This window comes from Neovison vison, chromosome 1 (genome assembly GCF_020171115.1).
Source record: "Neovison vison isolate M4711 chromosome 1, ASM_NN_V1, whole genome shotgun sequence".
NCBI classification, from domain to species: Eukaryota; Metazoa; Chordata; class Mammalia; order Carnivora; family Mustelidae; genus Neogale; species Neogale vison.
Window position 1 is genome coordinate 22,626,379 of NC_058091.1, and position 17,859 is coordinate 22,644,237.

Sequence of the window (17,859 nt, forward strand, 5' to 3'; positions counted from 1 at the left end):
ACAGAGATCACAAGTAGGCAGAGAGGCAGGCAGAGAGAGAAGAGGAAGCAGGCTCCCTGCTGAGCAGAGAGCCCGATGTGGGGCTCGATTCCAGGACCCTGGGATCATGACCTGAGCCGAAGGCAGAGGCTTTAACCCACTGAGCCACTGAGGTGACCCCCAAAATGAATTTTTAAACTGATATAGTTTTTTTTTAATAAACAAAATAATTGTAAGAGATATTAAGTAGAACCAAGAGAGGGGGTACAAGTTCATTTAGAACTGAGATGTCCCTAGTTTGTAGTGTGGATTCATCCCACCGTACTTCCAATGATACTTCTGTACTTCCTTAGAAAATCAAATCTCGGGATTTTTTTTTTTTTTTTTTTGGTCAAAGTATAAGGAAAAGGGTAAGAGAGCCAAGTGGTTTCAAAATTCAAATAAAAAAAGGAACAAGAACTGAAAAGCACCGCCCGATAGCCAAACTCCTGTTGGAGAGAGAGGAGCCTGGGCACGGAGCAGGAAGGGACCTTATCCTCTCATCTTACTCCTTGTACCTGCCAGGCCAAGTCCCATCTCTAGATGCTCTTTAAAGGAACCAGGGTCTAATCATAGAAAGATTAGGAAACAGGGAGCTAAGCCCCAGATTGCAGGCAAGAGATAAGTCCTGGAAAGGACAGTCTAAGGCAATTTTTAGGATTATGGCCCTCGGATACTGGGTGAGCAATGATGCAGAGCAAGGAATGAAGAGACCTTCTAGGTTTCCAACCAGAAAGCAGTGCTCCAAGTGATACGAGGAATACTTCAGGGAGAAGAGTGTGGAGTCGGTGCAGGAGGATAAATATTAAAGCCTATACAGCACCACTTAGTGCCAATAACCTGCTGTGGTCTTTAAGAATCATTTGTGTATTATTCTTCTTTCTTCAGATCCGCTATAAATCCTAAAGGGCACATACTGTTCTGTTAGTACAGTGCTTTATACAAAGTAACAAATAATAGCGATAATGCCACAATAATAGCATTAATAGCTATCATTTCATGGTTTCTATCTGCCCAAGACTTCTCAAAGGGAAGGGCTTTGCATGTATTAAATAATTTAATGCTCCCACCATCCCTGTGCGATAGGTACTTTTATTATTCCTATTTTACCGATGAGGAAACTGATCTTGTCCGAGCTAACACAGCTAGTGCATGCTTTATTCTCTTTGAATTTCATTAAATGCTGTTATTGAAGGCTATTGAGGACTTGGTTTTCATGGATGGAGTGAGAGGGTATTATGCTAAGTGAAATAAGTCAGTCAGAGAAAGATAAATACCGTAAGATTTCACTCACATGGAATTCAAGAAACAAAACAAACAAGCAAAGAAAAAAAAAGAGACAAATCAAGAAAGAGACTCTTGTGCTTTTCGACTCCCATGGCGGTATTGAGAGGCGCCCTGTCCACCCACCTGCAACGGATGGTCCTGTGGAACCGCTCCAGCTTCCTGATGGAGAGGAACAAGCAGACACACAGCGCCCAGCCCAATAACCTGAAGGTTCACAACTCCTTCCACCAAAGGGGCTGCTTCACTGCAAGCCTGTGGGTGTGAAGCCACCCGCCCACTGCAAAAAGCTGACGATGGGGGACGCCTGAGTGGCTCAGTGGGTTAAAACCTCTGCCTTTGGCTCAAGTCATGATCTCAGGTCATGATCTCACGGTCCTGGGATCGAGCCCCGCATCGGGCTCTCTGCTCAGCAGGGAGTCTGCTTCCCCCTGTCTCTCCGCCTGCCCCTCTGCCTACTTGTGATCTCTCTCTCTCTCTCTTTCTCTGTCAACTAAATAAATAAAATATTAAAAAAAAAAAAAGCTGACGATGGTGGTCAGGAAGCAGAGATCTGGCCGGTGAAAATGCACCACCTCCTACCTGTGGACCACCATGAGCTAGAACATGTGGGCCACCATCAGTAGCATCAGGCACATGCCACAAGAACCAAGGACCACCTCAACCCGCACGTGGCTGCCATTTGCAGAGCCGGTGCCATCCTGAGCACCAGAAGCCTGTGAAGGGGAAAAGGAAGCCAGTGCCCCACCAAGAACTCCTGAGCCCCCCACCTCGACAGCAGTGAAGCTATCAACCACCGGGGGAGGTGAGGGGAAGAAGAAGAAAAACCAGACTCTTGATTATAGAGAACAAACTGATGGTTACCAGTTTTGGAGGTGGGGGGAGTGGGCTCATCAGATGATGGGGACTAAGGAGCACACCTGTGATGAACACCAGGTGATGTATGGAATTGTTGAATCACTGTATTGTACACAGGAACCTCATATAACCTATGTAAATTAACTGGAATTAAGATTAAAAACTCTAAACAAACAAACGCAACTTTATTACAGCCATAGGCATAAGTAACATTTATTATCTTGCTTATGTATTTACTACAGGATCAGTATGGTGTCGGAGTCTTGAAAGGATTAAATTTCTGGGTGCCAGATATTTAATGTTTTACTGTGTCACTAAAGGAATGTTGCCATGTCATACCAACCAACAGCCAGTGACACAGAATATTCCAAAGGATTAGTTAGCAGAGTCATTTGTTGTGTGTTTTATATATGTATAAAAGAGAACATGTCCTTCCTTAGGTTGGCAAAGAAGATGAAGATTTCAGTGAAGAAGAGCCTGAAGAAGATGAAGATGATATTGAGAACATCCTGGAAGATGAATTTCCAAAAGACGAGGAAGTGATGAGTGAGGAAGACGAAGAACAGGAGGTCGAGGCTCTTGAGCGCCTGCGAGGCGAACTGGGAGAAAAATTTGAAGCAGATATGAGTAATTTACAAGCAGTCCAGGTTATTACTCTTCCTTCACTGTTCACAATCCAAAATGTAACATTTGAGAATGGAACAAATATTTGGTTTATGTCTTGGTTTCTTTTTGACATTTTGAAAGAAATGTGTGTTTTAGGGTTCGCTTCCCTTTTACCATCACCCTTGCAATTATGAAAACAAATTAATAAATCAAAGGCAACATGGAAGCCACATAGAGTCAAAAGTCTTAGCTGCCGGGGACCTGGGTGACTCAATCATTAAGTGTCTGCCTTCAGCTCAGATCATGATCCCAGGGTTCTGGGATCGAGCCCTACATCGGGCTGCCTACTCAGCCTGCTTCTCCCTCTCCCACTCCCCCTGCTTGTGTTCTCTCTCTCTCTCTCTCTCTGTCAAATAAATAAATAAAATATTTTTTAAAAAAAGTTCTAGCTGCCAATATGCAGCCACTTAGAAACTGAAAAGTATTTGTTTTTTTTTTTTTTTTTTTTTGACCGAAGCTTTCTGTCACCAGCAACGTCTATGTGCTGTGACTGGACTTCATCCCATTAAAAATATTTGATTATATTACTTTTTTTCATCAGGATGAATTTGAGAAGCTTTTGATACCAATAATTCTCATCAATGGAGCTAGGAAAATTCACATTGTACAGTATAATATGAATATGAAACTGCAACCACTGGTGGAGAATCGTGAGAGCATTTTTGAAAAATGTTACCCGATAACGTCACATCTTGCCCAGAAAATGCTCAGCTATACCTATAAGTATATAAGCGCGTTTGGCTACTGGGACCCTGTAAAGGTAATGCAGCAAATGCACCTAAAAGCCATGTTCTTTCTTTTATATTTTTAAGTACGTCTAAGAAGAAGACAGAGGGTAGTTTCAAAAGCATTATACAGTACTCTTACCTTACTATAAAAATATGTGATTGTTTTATCTTTCTGAAGTGTGGAACATGATCAAAGGGTTTAATTTATTCCATCTACTTCTGTAGAGATAACACAATTCCAACTTGGTTTTAACTTTGTAGCTGAAAATGGGTAGTAGAAATATTTTCAAATTACACATCTAAAGGGAACACAATTCCAACTTGGTTTTAACTTTGTAGCTGAAAATGGGTAGTAGAAATATTTTCAAATTACACATCTAAAGGGCTGAGCCCTGGTACTAATTTGCCACCTAATTTTAGGTAAATCATTTAATCTCTTTGATTCTTTACGGGACCCAGGGTCTCAGACCCTGTACAAAGACCTAGTTCTATTCTAAGACCCTGCTTGGTTCCTTACCTTTAAGATGAAAGAATCATGCCACCAGGCCACTGTGATCAAATACATGATTATAAAGTCCTCTGGAAAGTGTGAGACACAACACAAAATGTGGCCTTGATGTTCATAACAAGCATTTCTAAGGACCATATTTTTATGCAATGCAGACAAACAGATTTAATCCAGGTAGAATTCAGTAACCTTGAACGTGGGATGATTCTCAACAAATCTCAACCAAGAATATGCTAGTCACTGATCTAGTCCCTGGGAATACTATAGTGAACAAAACGGACAATGTTTCTTTTGTCTTCCAGTTTATATTCTAGTTGGATTGGGAGGGAGGATGGGCAATAAACAAGTAAATGAACAAATATGTTCTTGAGAGATAATATTAAGTGTTATAAGGACAATCAAAAAACGTCATGTGGGGCGCCTGGGTGGCTCAGTGGGTTAAGCCGCTGTCTTCGGCTCAGGTCATGATCCCAGGGTCCTGGGATCGAGTCCCACATTGGGCGCTCTGCTCAGCGGGGAGCCTGCTTCCCCCTGCCCCCGCCTCTCTGTCTACTTGTGATCTCTCTCTGTAAAATAAATAAATAAAATCTTAAAAAAAAAAAAAAAAACGTCATGTGATAGTGACCCCATGTACCTTTTTTATTTCCATCGATGATATAGCACAGTGGAAAAGATTATGGCCTAGGTTCAAAACCACTACTTATTAGATGAATGACCTTGGACAAAATTACTTAACCTCTCAGAGTCATTTCACTTGCATAATGGGAATAAGAAGAGTCCCTACCCTACAATATTGTTACAATGATTAATTGAGTTAATTATTGTAAAGTGCTTACAACAGTGTTTGGCTTTTTGTAAGTGCTCAGTAAAACTTACAGCTGTTATTAATATGTATTACTGGTATTGGTCGCGGATAAAAAGTATTTTCGAAGATGGGATCCAAAATGGAGCCTTGTGCATTTACTTGAAACCTCCTTCTTGGTTGATATTGACACAATCAATTTCAGTTCTACTTAATTGTGCCATCTTCTTTATCTTAGCCATAGGATGTCAAGAGAAACATTTTCAAATATCATGCTGGAATATAGTGCCCTCCATAGAGAATTAGATAGAGTTAAGCATGTATTAGAATCACCTAGAAAGCTTTTGAAAGATAGTCATGCCCTTCTCTCTGAGGCAAGAAAGAAAGGGGAGGAAGCAGACAAAGTCAGAACCATATTTAGGGAGAAAGGACTTATGTCCAAACATCACAGGACCACACAAAAATGCCTTGTGGAGAAAGGAGCGCATGGTCGTAAGAAGGGTTTAAGCATTTAAATAAGCATTTTTCAGGGCTTTTTGAATCTCTTTGGGTGCCTGACAGTTTGGTTTTTTTTTTAAAGATTTTATTTATTTGGAGGAGAGAGAGAGAGCATGAGTGGTGGGGAAGGGCAGAGAGAGGAAGAAACAGACCCTGCCACCCCCCAGCTCAGGAGGGAGCCTGATGTGGGGCTTGATCCCGGGACCCTGAGATCATGACCTAAGGTCAAGTCAGCCCCTTAACTAACTGAGCCAAGTTTGATATTTCTGATTTGATGACACTGTGTGTAATCTGACCTACAGAGGAGAAAGGATACATGCTAGGTATTTTAAGTAACAACAGAAACTACCATAAGGACTCTCAGTTTGAGAATTTAAAATGGAATCATTAGACTTTCAGCTTTTTTTGTTTTAACCAAATACAAGACATACAGCAGACATGCCCATGCCACCCCTGTTTCTTCTTATACCTAGCATTTACTCCAGCCCAAAAATGTTGATGTAGACAATACCGTTGACCTGTGACAACTGTCTTGGTGTAGCTCTGGTAAAGGAGCAATGTTGAAACATACTGCTTCACACCTCCTTTGTCAAGTATGGGCTGATACTTGGCCATCTGATGCTCTAAAAAAAAGATATCCAAACCTAAGATCAATCAATCACCCAGTTCTCATCTTGACCTAATGCAAATATGTGAGACCATTCCTCCCACTCCATTCCACACCTAGACCTTAAACAGCCTTTTAGGTATTTTTCCCCTTTTTGACTGCTCTTGATGTTTATGTGAGTGGGATTTGCCTATATAAAAAATGTGGATAAGAAGCCTGTGGGGTCTGTCCTACCAATATTCCCCTAAAGATAACCCAGGACCCTGCCTATAGTAGTGTACTCAGGCTGCCAGAACAAAGTACCACAGACATGGTGGTTCAAACAACAGAAATTTATTTTCTCACAGTTCTAAGTCTGGAAATCCAAGATCTAGGTGTCATCAGGGACAGTTTTCTGGTGAGACCTCTCTTCCTGGCTTGCAGATGATCGCTTTCTCACTATGTCCACACATGACCTTTCCTCCATGCTTATGCACACTGGGTGTCTCTTCCTCTTCATATAAGGACACCAGTCTTACTGGATAGGACCCACTCTTACGATCTCAACCTTATTACCTCTTTAAGGGCCCTATCTCCAAACACAGTCACTTTGGGGATTAGGGCTTCAACCTATGGAGTGGAGGGAACACATTTCCATCCATAACACCCCCTTAGGAATGGACCTGTCTGTGAGGTTAAACTGGCGCATGAATATATACTTTCCAGTCTTTGACAAAAACACACTAAATACATTATAAAGGAAGTAAGAGAACTAAAATGGTCATAAGCTGAAAGCTAGTTGAGATTTCATCAACTGCATGTGGGTGTAAAATAGTTTATTCTTTATGTATAAAGAATAAGTAAAGTCTTTAATAATAATATTTGGGGGTGCCTGGGTGGCTCAGTGGGTTAAGCCGCTGCCTTCGGCTCAGGTCATGATCTCGGGGTCCTGGGATCCAGTCCCGCATCGGGCTCTCTGCCCGGCAGGGAGCCTGCTTCCCCCTCTCTCTCTCTGCCTGCCTCTCCGTCTACTTGTGATTTCTCTCTGTCAAATAAATAAATAAAATCTTTAAATAATAATAATAATAATATTTGGCTACAATTAGTTTTCTTATGTAGTGTAAGAAAGATTTTATTTTACAAATTTGTTCAAATGTATTTGGGGGAAATGCTGAATAACTTAAACCAGAATTTAATTCAATTGTGTACGTACTGCAGCTAAGTGAAGGAGAGACCATCAAACCAGTTGAAACTTCAGAGAATCCAGTCCATGCTGTAATCCATCGTCAGTATATTTATTTTTTATCTAGTAAGGAAACTAAAGAAAAATTTATGAAGAACCCAATCAAATATATCCGCCAACCCAAACCTAAGCCTACTGTGCCCATTAGGATTATGATTCTGGGACCTCCAAAATCTGGGAAAACTACAGGTAAGGGTGTGTTTTTGCCTCTGTTTTTGTTGTTGTTTTAATCCCACTGTAGTTATCGTAGTGTTATTCACTTCAAGTGTACGATACAGTGATTCAGCAATTCCATGAATTACTCAGTGCTCATCAAGATAAATGTATTCTTAGTCCCCTTCACCTGTTTCACCTGCCCCCCCCAACCTTTCCTCTGGAAGCCAAATTTTCTCTATACTTAAGAGTGTGTTTTTTGGCTTATGTCTTTTTTTTCTTTTTTCTTTTGTTTATTTGTTTTGTTTCTTAAATTCCACATATGAGTGAAATCATGTAGTATTTGTCTTTTTCCGACTGGCTTATTTTGCTTAGCATTATACTCTGCAGATCCATCCATGTTGTTACAAATGGCAAGATGTTGTCCCTTTTTATGACTGGGTAATATTCCTGTGTGTGTGTGTGTGTGTGTGTGTGTGTGTGTGTACACCACCTCTTCTTTAACCATTCATCTATCAATCACTTCTCAGGCTTTTGGCTAAGATCAAGTGTATCCATTCATCTATCAATGAATACTTGGGCTGCTTCCATAACATGGCTATTGTAAATAATGCTGCAGTAAACATAGGGGTGCATGTATCCTTTTGAATTAGAGTTTTGTGTTTGGGGATAAAGATTCATGAGTGCGATTCCGGATTGTGGGTAGTTCTATTTTTAATTTTTTGAGGAACCTTCATACTGTCTTCCACAGTGGCTGCACCTGTTTACATTCCCACCAATAGAGCACAAGCGTCCCCATTTCTCCACATTCTTGCCAACACTGCCTCTTGTGTCTATTTTAACCATTCTGACTGGTGTAAAGTAATACCCCATTGTGATCTTTGACTTGCATTTCTCTGATGATGAGTAATGTTAAGCATCTTTTCATATGTCTTTTGGTCATTTTTACATCTTCTTTGGAAAAATGTTGGTTCATATTTCCTGCCCGTTTCTTAATTGGATTATTTGGTTTTTGAGTTTGGAATTGTATAAGTTCTTTATATAATCCGTACCCAATTCTATAATTTATATCCTTTAGTGGATATGTCATCTATAAGTATCTTCTCCCCTCAGTAGGTTGTCTTTTAGTTTTGTCAGTTGCTTCCTTTGCTATGCAGAAGCTTTTTATTTTGATACAATCCTGATAGTTTATTTTTCCTCTTGTTTCCTTTGCCTCTGGAGGCATAAATGCAAAAATGTTCCTAGGGCCAATGTTTGAGAAATTACTGTGTATGCTCTCTTTTAGGATTTTTATGGTTTTAGATCTCACATTTAGGTCTTTAATCCATTTTATTTTTGTGTATGGTGTAAGAAAGGGATCCAGTTTCATTCTTTTGCATGCAGCTGCCCAGTCTTCCCAACATCACTTGTTGAAGAGATTGTCTTTTTCCCATTGCGTATTCCTTCCTGCTTTGTCAAAGATTAATTGACTATTTAATATGAGTTTATTTCTGGGTTTCCTATTCTGTTTCATTGATCTGTGTTGTTTTTGTGCCAGTACCATATTGTTTTGATTACCAGAGCTTTGTAATATGACTTGGAGTCTGGAATTGTGATGCCTCCACACAAGGGAGGCATCACAATTGTTTTTCTTTTTCAAGATTACATTGGCTATTGGGGATCTTTTGTGGTTCCATACAAATTTTAAGATTGCTTGTTCTAGTTCTGTGAGAAATCCTGTTGGTATTTTGATAGAGGTATTTTGCATTAAATCTGTTTTGGCTGATAAGACATTTTAACACTATTTGTTCTTCCAATCCATGAGCTTGAAATATCTTCTCATTTGTTTGTGTCATCTTCAATTTCCTTCATCAATGTTTTATAGTTTTCAGACTGCAGGTCTTTCACCTCTTTGGATAAGTTTATTCCTAGGTATGGTACTATTTTTGGTGTAATTGTAAATGGGATTGTTTTCTTAATTTCTCTTTCTGCTGCTTCATTATTAGTATACAGAAATAATACAGATTTCTGTACATTAATGTTGTATCCTTACTGAATTTATTTATCAGTTCTAAGAGTTCTTTGGTGGAGTCTTCATGATTTTCTCTGTATAATAAGTATCATGTTATCTGTAAATAGTGAAGTTTTTCTTTCTCCTTACCAATTTGGATGCCTTTTATTCCTTTCTATTTATTATCTGATAGCTATGGCTAGGACTTCCAGTACTATGTTGAATAAAACTGGTGAGAGTGGGGGCACCTGGGTGGTTCAGTTGGTTAAGGGTCTGCCTTCTGCTCAGGTCACCATCCTGGGGTCCTGGGATTGAGCCCCAAGTCAGGCACCCTCCTCAGGTGGGAGTCTGCTTCTCTCTCTCCCTCTGATACTCCCCCTGCTCATGTTCTTGTTGCTCTCTCTCTTTCTCAGATGAATAAATAAAAAATCTTTTTAAAAATGTGGTGAGAGTGGACATCCTTGTCTTATTCTTGACATCAGGGGAAAAGCTCTCCCCTGAATGGTTTGTCCCCATTGAGTATGATGTGGGTTTTTCATATAAAAACTTTATTATGTTGATTATGTTGAGGTATGTTCCCTCTAAACCTTCTTTATTGAGGGATTTTATCATAAATGGATGTTGTACTTTGTTAAATGTTTTTTCTGCATCTATTGAAATGATCATAGTTTTTATCTTTTCTCTTATTGCTGTCAGGCCTTTGTTATTCTTCAGTATAAAAGAATCTCCTGAAAGCTACTGGCACTTTTCCAGGAAGCCAACTATCAAAATTCACTCAAAAAGAGATAGAAAACCTAAATAGGATAGTAACTATTAAAAAGAAATCATTCAAAAATATAATCCCATTCCAAAACAGTCTAGGATCAGTCAGTAGTTTTAGAGAATAATTATATCAAACTTCCAAAGAATCAAAAAACTCAAGAGATAATTCCTGTGTTTTTGTAAGCTTTTTCACAGCAGGGGAAAAAAGACAACTAGTTTCCCAATTTATTTCCAGTGTTTTTTTTTAATTAAGGAGTATAGTCCTCACTAAATATAATCAAATATTTATATGGGCTAAATTATTGTCCATTTATCCAAAAAGTTATAAAGAATACAAATTGATTTTTAAATTAGCATAACTCTGTTATTAAAACCTAACAAAATAATACAAGAAAAGATTTTACAAATTAATATCACTTACAAATAGAGTCAAATAACAGTATATTAATATTATACTAACATAAAAATTATATAAAATATTTTAATATAATATTTTTAAAAATTGAAATATAATTTATTGTGCTAATAAAGAGTAAAAATACACTGTCTTAATCATTGTTGAGAAAGGCACTGGGTAAACTATATCCCCATAATGTCTGAATTTTGTATAACTTTGTATAGTTTTTTTTTTTTTAAGGCTAATAGTCCATCAAAAGGTTGGTTGTACTATTTCAGGATGACATGATAACTACATGAGCAACGGTTGGTCGCAATGAAAATAAAATGGAAAGGACAGATACAGGAGATATTTCAAAGGAAAACAATAGGACTTAAGGACTGACTGAATAAAGAATGAAGGGGAGAGATGAGGTCAAAGATAAATTTGTCACCAGGAATAATAAAGGGGAGTTTTGTATTCTAGTTCAAAAAGTTTATTTTGCCCATTTAAACCTCTTAACATGGTGGAAGAGACTTTAATAGTCAGATTCTAAACATTCTCAAACGTAGGGGCTCCTGGATGGCTCATTTGGTTAAGCGTCCAGTTCTTGATTTCAGCTCAGGTCATGATCTCAGGGTCATGAGATTGACCCCTGCAGCTGGCTCTGCGCTGGGCCTGGAGCCTATTTGAGATTCTCTCTCCCCCTCTCCTTTTGCTCTCTCCCCCACTCCTCCACTTGCGCAGGCACTCTGCCTCTCTATAAAAAAAAATTTTTTTTTAATGTTCACAAACATTTAAAATGATCACAAACATTTAAAATAAGATCCCTCTACCAGAGCAAAAGATGAAAATGTAGCTAAAACAACCTGATTTCTCATTTACTGTTTTGTGCGCCTCTTAATCTCCCTCACCTATTTCTCCTCCACCTCCCGCTCTGGCAACCATCAGTTTGTTCTCTGTATTTACGAGTCTTCTGGTTTTGCTTGTTTGTTCATTTGTTTTTTTAGATTCCATATATAAGTGAAATCATAATAGTATTTGTCTCTCTCTGTCTGACTTATTTTACTTAGTATAATACCCTCTGGTCCATCCATGTTGTTGAAAATAGCAAGATTTTATTCCTTTTATGGCTGAGTAGTATTGCAGTGTGTGTGTGTGTGTGCGCGTACACATGTATTACATCCTCTTCTTCCATTCACCTGTCAACAGACACTTGTTTGATTCCATGTCTTGGCTGTTGTAAATAATGCTGCAGTAAACACACGGGTGCGTATATCTTTTCAAATTAGTGTTTTTGTTTTCTTTGGGTAAATATCCAGCAGTGGAATTACTTAATTGTATGGTATTTCTATTTTTTAACTTCTTGAGAAACCTCCACACTGTTTTCAAACAGCATGCTGTTTGCTGCACCAAATTATATTCCTGATACAGTTTTATTCTTTTGCATGAAGCTGTCCAGGTTTCACAACACCATTTATTGAAGAGACTGTCTTATCCCCATTGTGTATTCTTGCCTCCTTTGTCATAAATTAATTTACCATATACATGTAGATTTATTTCTGGGCTCTCTATTTTGTTTTATTGATCTATGTGTCTGTTTTTGTGTCAATACCATACTGGTTTGATCTATGTGTCTGTTTTTGTGTCAATACCATATTGGTTTGATTTCTCATTTCTTTGTTGAAATAGAGGTGAATTTTTAATAAGATACCAAGCTATGGAAGTTTATATAATATATTATATAACAGTATATTATTGATATCAAGCTATGGAAGTTTTTATTATTATTAGAGCTTAAAAATAAATACCAAATATTAATGGTACACATAGGATGCCATGTAAATTTCTCAAAATTGCTGCTACCTGGTGCAGAAGGAAGAAGACACTTAAATGTCAGTTTGGTTATGAGAAAAATCCACAGAGCTGACTCATTACCAGATCCATCAGCCACATACTTGGAGCAATAATAATGATTGACCTTGGACAGTATTAACACAATAAAATGTAACAATTCTGATTATCAGAATTTTGGGGGGAATGTGAACATTAGTTAGCTCACCGTGGATGTCAGTTAGCCTGAGTTAGAAATAAGGTTAACTAATGAATCTACGAAATGGAATAAGTTTAAAGTGTTAATGTTTTCCAGTGGCCCAAAAACTTTCAAGCGAATATGGCTTAAAGCGTCTGTCCATAGGGGAAGCTCTGCGCTATGTCTTAAACAGCCAACCAGACACAGAGCTGGCGCTTATGCTGAACTGGCATCTGCATAAAGGAATGACGGTGCCCGACGAACTGGCTATTCAGGCCTTAGAGATCTGCCTGATGGGGAGTGTGTGTAACACTGCAGGGTAAGTGGGGGTTGGGGCCGGGGGGGGGGGGGAGTTAAAGACTTCTTTCAAGAATTACTGCCAGAATTTAAAACCCTCACCTGAAACAAGATTTAAAGCTCTTGTAAAGGGTGTGATCTACTTCTCAAATCTTAGGCCCTGCGTGGTTATATATTTTAATTTTCAGTCAGGCTACAAATTGGCTTGAACACTCCTAGGGCAGGATAGCAAGCTGGCCACTTGCCTTGCCGCGGCAACCCCTGTGCTGTGCCAACAAAGGGGGCCAGTGTGACTTCCAGTGTCTAGCAGACCTCCTCACTGCTCCATGGAATGTTGAAAGAGTGGCCCTCCCCTGTCCCCTAGAAGGTATTGGTCTGATGGAGACACAGTCTCTCACTGGCCCAGCTCTCTGCACAGGGAGCAGTGCCCCTCCCTTAATGCTACATTTGGACCTGAGGGCCCTCTTCAGTTTACAATCCTCTGTTCAACCATTACTCACCCAGGGTAGCCACTGGTCACACCCAGGTGTAAAAGCCAGTGCAGCCTAATGCCCTGCCCTTGAGCCCAGGTCACTGACCTAGAATCCCACTGATTTCCTCAAGCTTGTATTAAAAGGCTTTTAGCCCTTCCCTGCCACTAGTCCTTAATCAAGTCTTAGGACAGTTCTGATTTCCATTATGAAGAGCAGATTCCGGGGTGTCAGATTTTTTTCTCCTAGAGAAGGCCCTGGGAATCCGCAAACTGAGTTTACCTCCTCCCTGGCATGCAGCTTTGCACACAAGGGATCTCTGTGAAGGCAACGGTCTTATTTCACCTTAACATCAGGACAGTGCCCAGTCATCCTGAATTTTTCTAATCTTGAGGGTCACTCAAGCAACCCTTCACAAGCGAAGAAATTGAGCTACTCTCTGTTTTGAAAACCGTGAAACAGAACCATGGGGCTCCCATAACATTCTCTATTAGGTTTGCCTGACTCCATTTAACTTAAAATCCTCCCTATCCTGGAGCTTAGAACTAGGGCCTGGAGACTTTGCTGGCGAACACTGAGTAAGGGGATCCCGTGACTTCCTCTAAACCAGCCCTTCCTGATGACCAGCAGCCAGGAGGCCCAGCTCGCTCTCACCCCAGAGGGAGTTTCCTGACTCTGGCGGCCATTCCTCTCAGAATGTGTGGACACCCTTTATTCCTCCTCTCAGTTTGATAGTTATCCTCTCATTGTCTCAGATTGCTGGACTCGCTAAAGCTCTCTGTCACTTCTGCTCAGAAGCATGACGGCTCCTGATGAGATGATTCCTTCCCAGATATCACAGGTCTCCTCTCCCCAACCGCCCATCTCTCTCCCATCGCCACCCTCCAGCCTTCCCACAGAACTTTCCTAGAAAAGCAAGCTTAGAGCACAGTTGTTTTCCCATATTTGCTGAATCTCTTACTAAAATACTATTTATTGTGCCAGGACCCCATTCTGGTTGCTTTACATACCAGATCTATAAATCTTTAAGATAGCTTGCAAGGTTAAGTATCATTTCCCCCATTTTACTGAAAACTGAGACTCAGAGAGGTCAAACTATTTCTCAGTCTGTGTCTGTCTGCCTCTGAAGCCTGTATTCTTTGCACTGTTTCATGCTTAGGATAAAGGCACCAATTGAATAACACAATGTTCAAAGTCTTACATGTGTTACCTTTTGAGTTCCATCCAAGCCTAGCTCTGTGATGCTAAGTGTATGACTTCAGAGCTGTGTCTCTTCGTACGCCATCCTACATCTGGCTCTTGGGCTGAGTGAGGTTAAAAAAACACGGAGATAAAGAGCACAAAGTGCAAAGAAGATAAGTCAAGTTACAAAAGAAAGAGCAGGAGACTATTCCTAAAGAGATAGACTGGTTCTAGAAGACAGGAAGGAAGTTAGGAGAGAAAAGAAATCTGGAATTATTTTCATGTTTCTCCTTGTTAGTGTTGTCATCGACGGCTACCCTGTAACTAAGTATCAAGTGAGTCTCTTGGAAGCTAGGTCAGTCATCCCCATGGTCATCTTTGAGTTGGATGTGCCTTCCAAGGAGATTTTCAAAAGATTGTTCCTGGAAAAAAAAAAGGAACAAAGGTAATGTATGTGATGAAAGCAACGATAAAGGAATAAACTTTAACCATCCAGAAAAAAAGTGTATTTTTAACAGCTTTTCCCATTCACTCTCTTTCTCTATTAGTTTGCCTTACCCACTGCACAACAGCACACAGATTACAGCTGTCAAAAACTCAAAATACCGCAAAAACATTGATGAGATTAGGAAATATTATCAAGAACAGCATCAGAACTGGTATGTGATTGATGGATTTCACAGCAAATGGTGGGTATGGAATGAAGTCATTAAGAAAGTTCATATGGTGAATAAACATATGCAGATATACCTGGAAAGAATCAAAGCAGGTAAGAAAACATTAAATTGTTCAAATAGAATAAAACGTTAATTGAAAGTCTACACCTGCCTGACTCATGTTACCATGATTCATTCAATTTGAACATTTGTTCCCACAATTGTAATCAGTCTTTGAAGTATTTGGTACTAGCCAATTATTATGGGCATCTATACTGTTCTCATAAACGACTGCCACTACGCTATCATTTATTGAGCTCCTGTGTGAACCTAGCACATAAAAATAATGCCTAACCTCTGACTAGAAGAGTTTATAGTGTTTGGAAAGCCATTTAAGGAGCTAAGTTTCAGAAGTGCTAGTATAGGAGAGTAGTGGGCCATGGAATGACACTTGGCAAAATTCTGTTTATTAATCTAGAATTAAAGCCATTTTTGGTATTTATCTTTTACCAATGTAATGGTATATTTTTATAGATTCGACAATGAATCTATAAAAAGTTATAGATTCAGCAGTGAATCTTCAAAAAGTTAAAATTGAGCATAAAATGGCTTTTAATATATATATTTGGAATCCATGAAAGAAAATGTTTGATTATATATTCCTATAAGTTTCTTGACTTTTCTCTAAAAAATACATAAAATAGAAGGAAAGTTGTCTATATATGATATCTCTAAAAAGAGTGACGACTCTAGAGGATTGAGCTGTAGGGTTCTCACAGACATCTGGTGAGTGACTTTGCTGAACTACGGGAATACAGAGAAGATATAATGAGGTATGAGAGCAATGCGACCAAGAGAATCTTATACAAGGAAGAATTTCGTGAGGATTCTGCATCATTAAATCCTGATTAGCTTCATTATTTGGGTATAACCAGTACCTCTGGTTCCTATTTGTCTGCAGACTAGGAATTTGTTTTCACCTGAGGATTACAAGGCATGACAAGTACAAGGAAAAAAGAATTGAGTTTTTAGAAACCTACTCGCAATAAGTTTGGAAAGCATTGCGCTTGTAAAACCTTCCATGGCAGACTTCGAAAGCAAACTTGTGCGTCATTCATCTTTTTGTTACCCTATTTCATCCTCCCTACCATAGACTGAGTTCCCTGGAAACAGACTCAAGATTAAATAAGATCAAAAGTTATCTGCAGAAGCTTTATCAGAAAGTATTCTCAGGATTTGAGTTGCCACATTTAGCAACCAAAAATACAGGATGCCCAGTTAAATTTGAATTTCAGATAAATAACAAATAAGTTTTTAGTCTAAGTATGTCCCAAATATTGCATGGGACATACTTAGACTAAAAATTCTTCATTATTAATCTGATATTTAAACTCACTGGGCGTCCTGTGTGTTAATCAGAAAATATACCTATGGGGAATGAGGACCATAAAATTGGACAGAGGAAGAAACTGACCTGCCCTGTGGTGGAAAGGAAAGCTTCAGCAGATCTAATAGGGAAGCCCTGGAACTAGGATGGGCCTTCAGAATTTCCCAACTGACGGGAGGAGCCAGGCTCTATATCCATTGGCCGGCCATTGACCACAGGTACTCTGGGAGAGGGTTAACCAGTGACAGATGGGCAATTCCCAGCGCACGTGAGACCCATCAGCACTGGCGGACGGCAGCATCGGCCCTGAAGAGGGATCTGGATGAGGCGCCATGGTACCCACTTCATTATTCCATGAACACTTGCCTCTGCCTTGAGTAGTTAAATCTAACAGAAGTCAACTTTATTGATCTTCTGCTTTAACTTCCACCTAATAATTGAGCCTGTACCTGATTGTTTAAATTTAGTTTTGACTTTTTTTTTGGTTTTGTTTTCATTCCACACTTCCTTGTATGCTATTCAAATGATCCTCTCCCTATCAGAAGGCCAAAGTTTACTCTGATTAATGAGATGGAACAAGGTCAGCGCTAGAAGATTAAAGAGATTCCTCCTCATTCTGCCACATTCCAGATTAAGATATATGGACACTGCCAGATATCATCAGGAATACAAAAGAAGAGATATTTGAGTGTCTTTATCTCTTTAAGGCTTAAACCATGTATGTGATTCTAAATTACCCTGTCACTAAAACTGTCAGGATTGGTGAGATTCAGCACATCTGAGCTAAAGGACAGCTAGGATTGTAATACTGTAGTACCATATAGTATAATATTATAGCACTATATAATACTATATACTTTAATAATAAAACATTATTATACCATAGTACAGTGCATTATAATACTCCAGAATAATATTACGGCACTATAATATTATAGTAGTGTCATATTCTTGGTAGGGATGGAATATTAGGGTTTCTTATCTTTTTCATCTGTGTCAAAAACAACAGATGGGATAGCATATTAGTTTATGCTGCATAACAAATTATGCAAATTCATAAAAAAATCAAAACTTAGCAGCTTAAAATACACACACACACACACACACACAATTTCTCTGGGTCAGGAATCGAGTCACAGTTTAACAGGATTCTCTGCTTCAGGAACTCTCACAACCATAATCAAGGTATTGTCCAGGATTATTACCTCATCTGAAAGCCTGACTCAGAAGGAACCTATTATCACACTTATTCATGTATTGTTGACAAGATTTCGTTCCTTGAGGGATGTTGGATTGAGGGCCTCAGTTTCTTGCTAGCTGTGGGGCACAGACCACTTTCAGTTCCTTCCCATATAGACCTTTG

The 17,859-nt window shown here is 39.2% G+C and overlaps 1 protein-coding gene across 1 annotated transcript in view; it reads left to right on the plus strand.

Annotated features, from left to right (window-relative positions):
• AK9 (adenylate kinase 9) overlaps positions 1-17,859 on the plus strand; it is a 117,565-nt gene that overhangs the window by 92,067 nt on the left and 7,639 nt on the right. The window contains exons 28-33 of the mRNA XM_044244454.1: positions 2,601-2,807; positions 3,368-3,586; positions 7,167-7,380; positions 12,622-12,823; positions 14,752-14,898; positions 15,002-15,222. Coding sequence (XP_044100389.1) covers positions 2,601-2,807; positions 3,368-3,586; positions 7,167-7,380; positions 12,622-12,823; positions 14,752-14,898; positions 15,002-15,222 — 1,210 coding nt within the window. The remainder of the gene's footprint in view (positions 1-2,600; positions 2,808-3,367; positions 3,587-7,166; positions 7,381-12,621; positions 12,824-14,751; positions 14,899-15,001; positions 15,223-17,859) is intronic.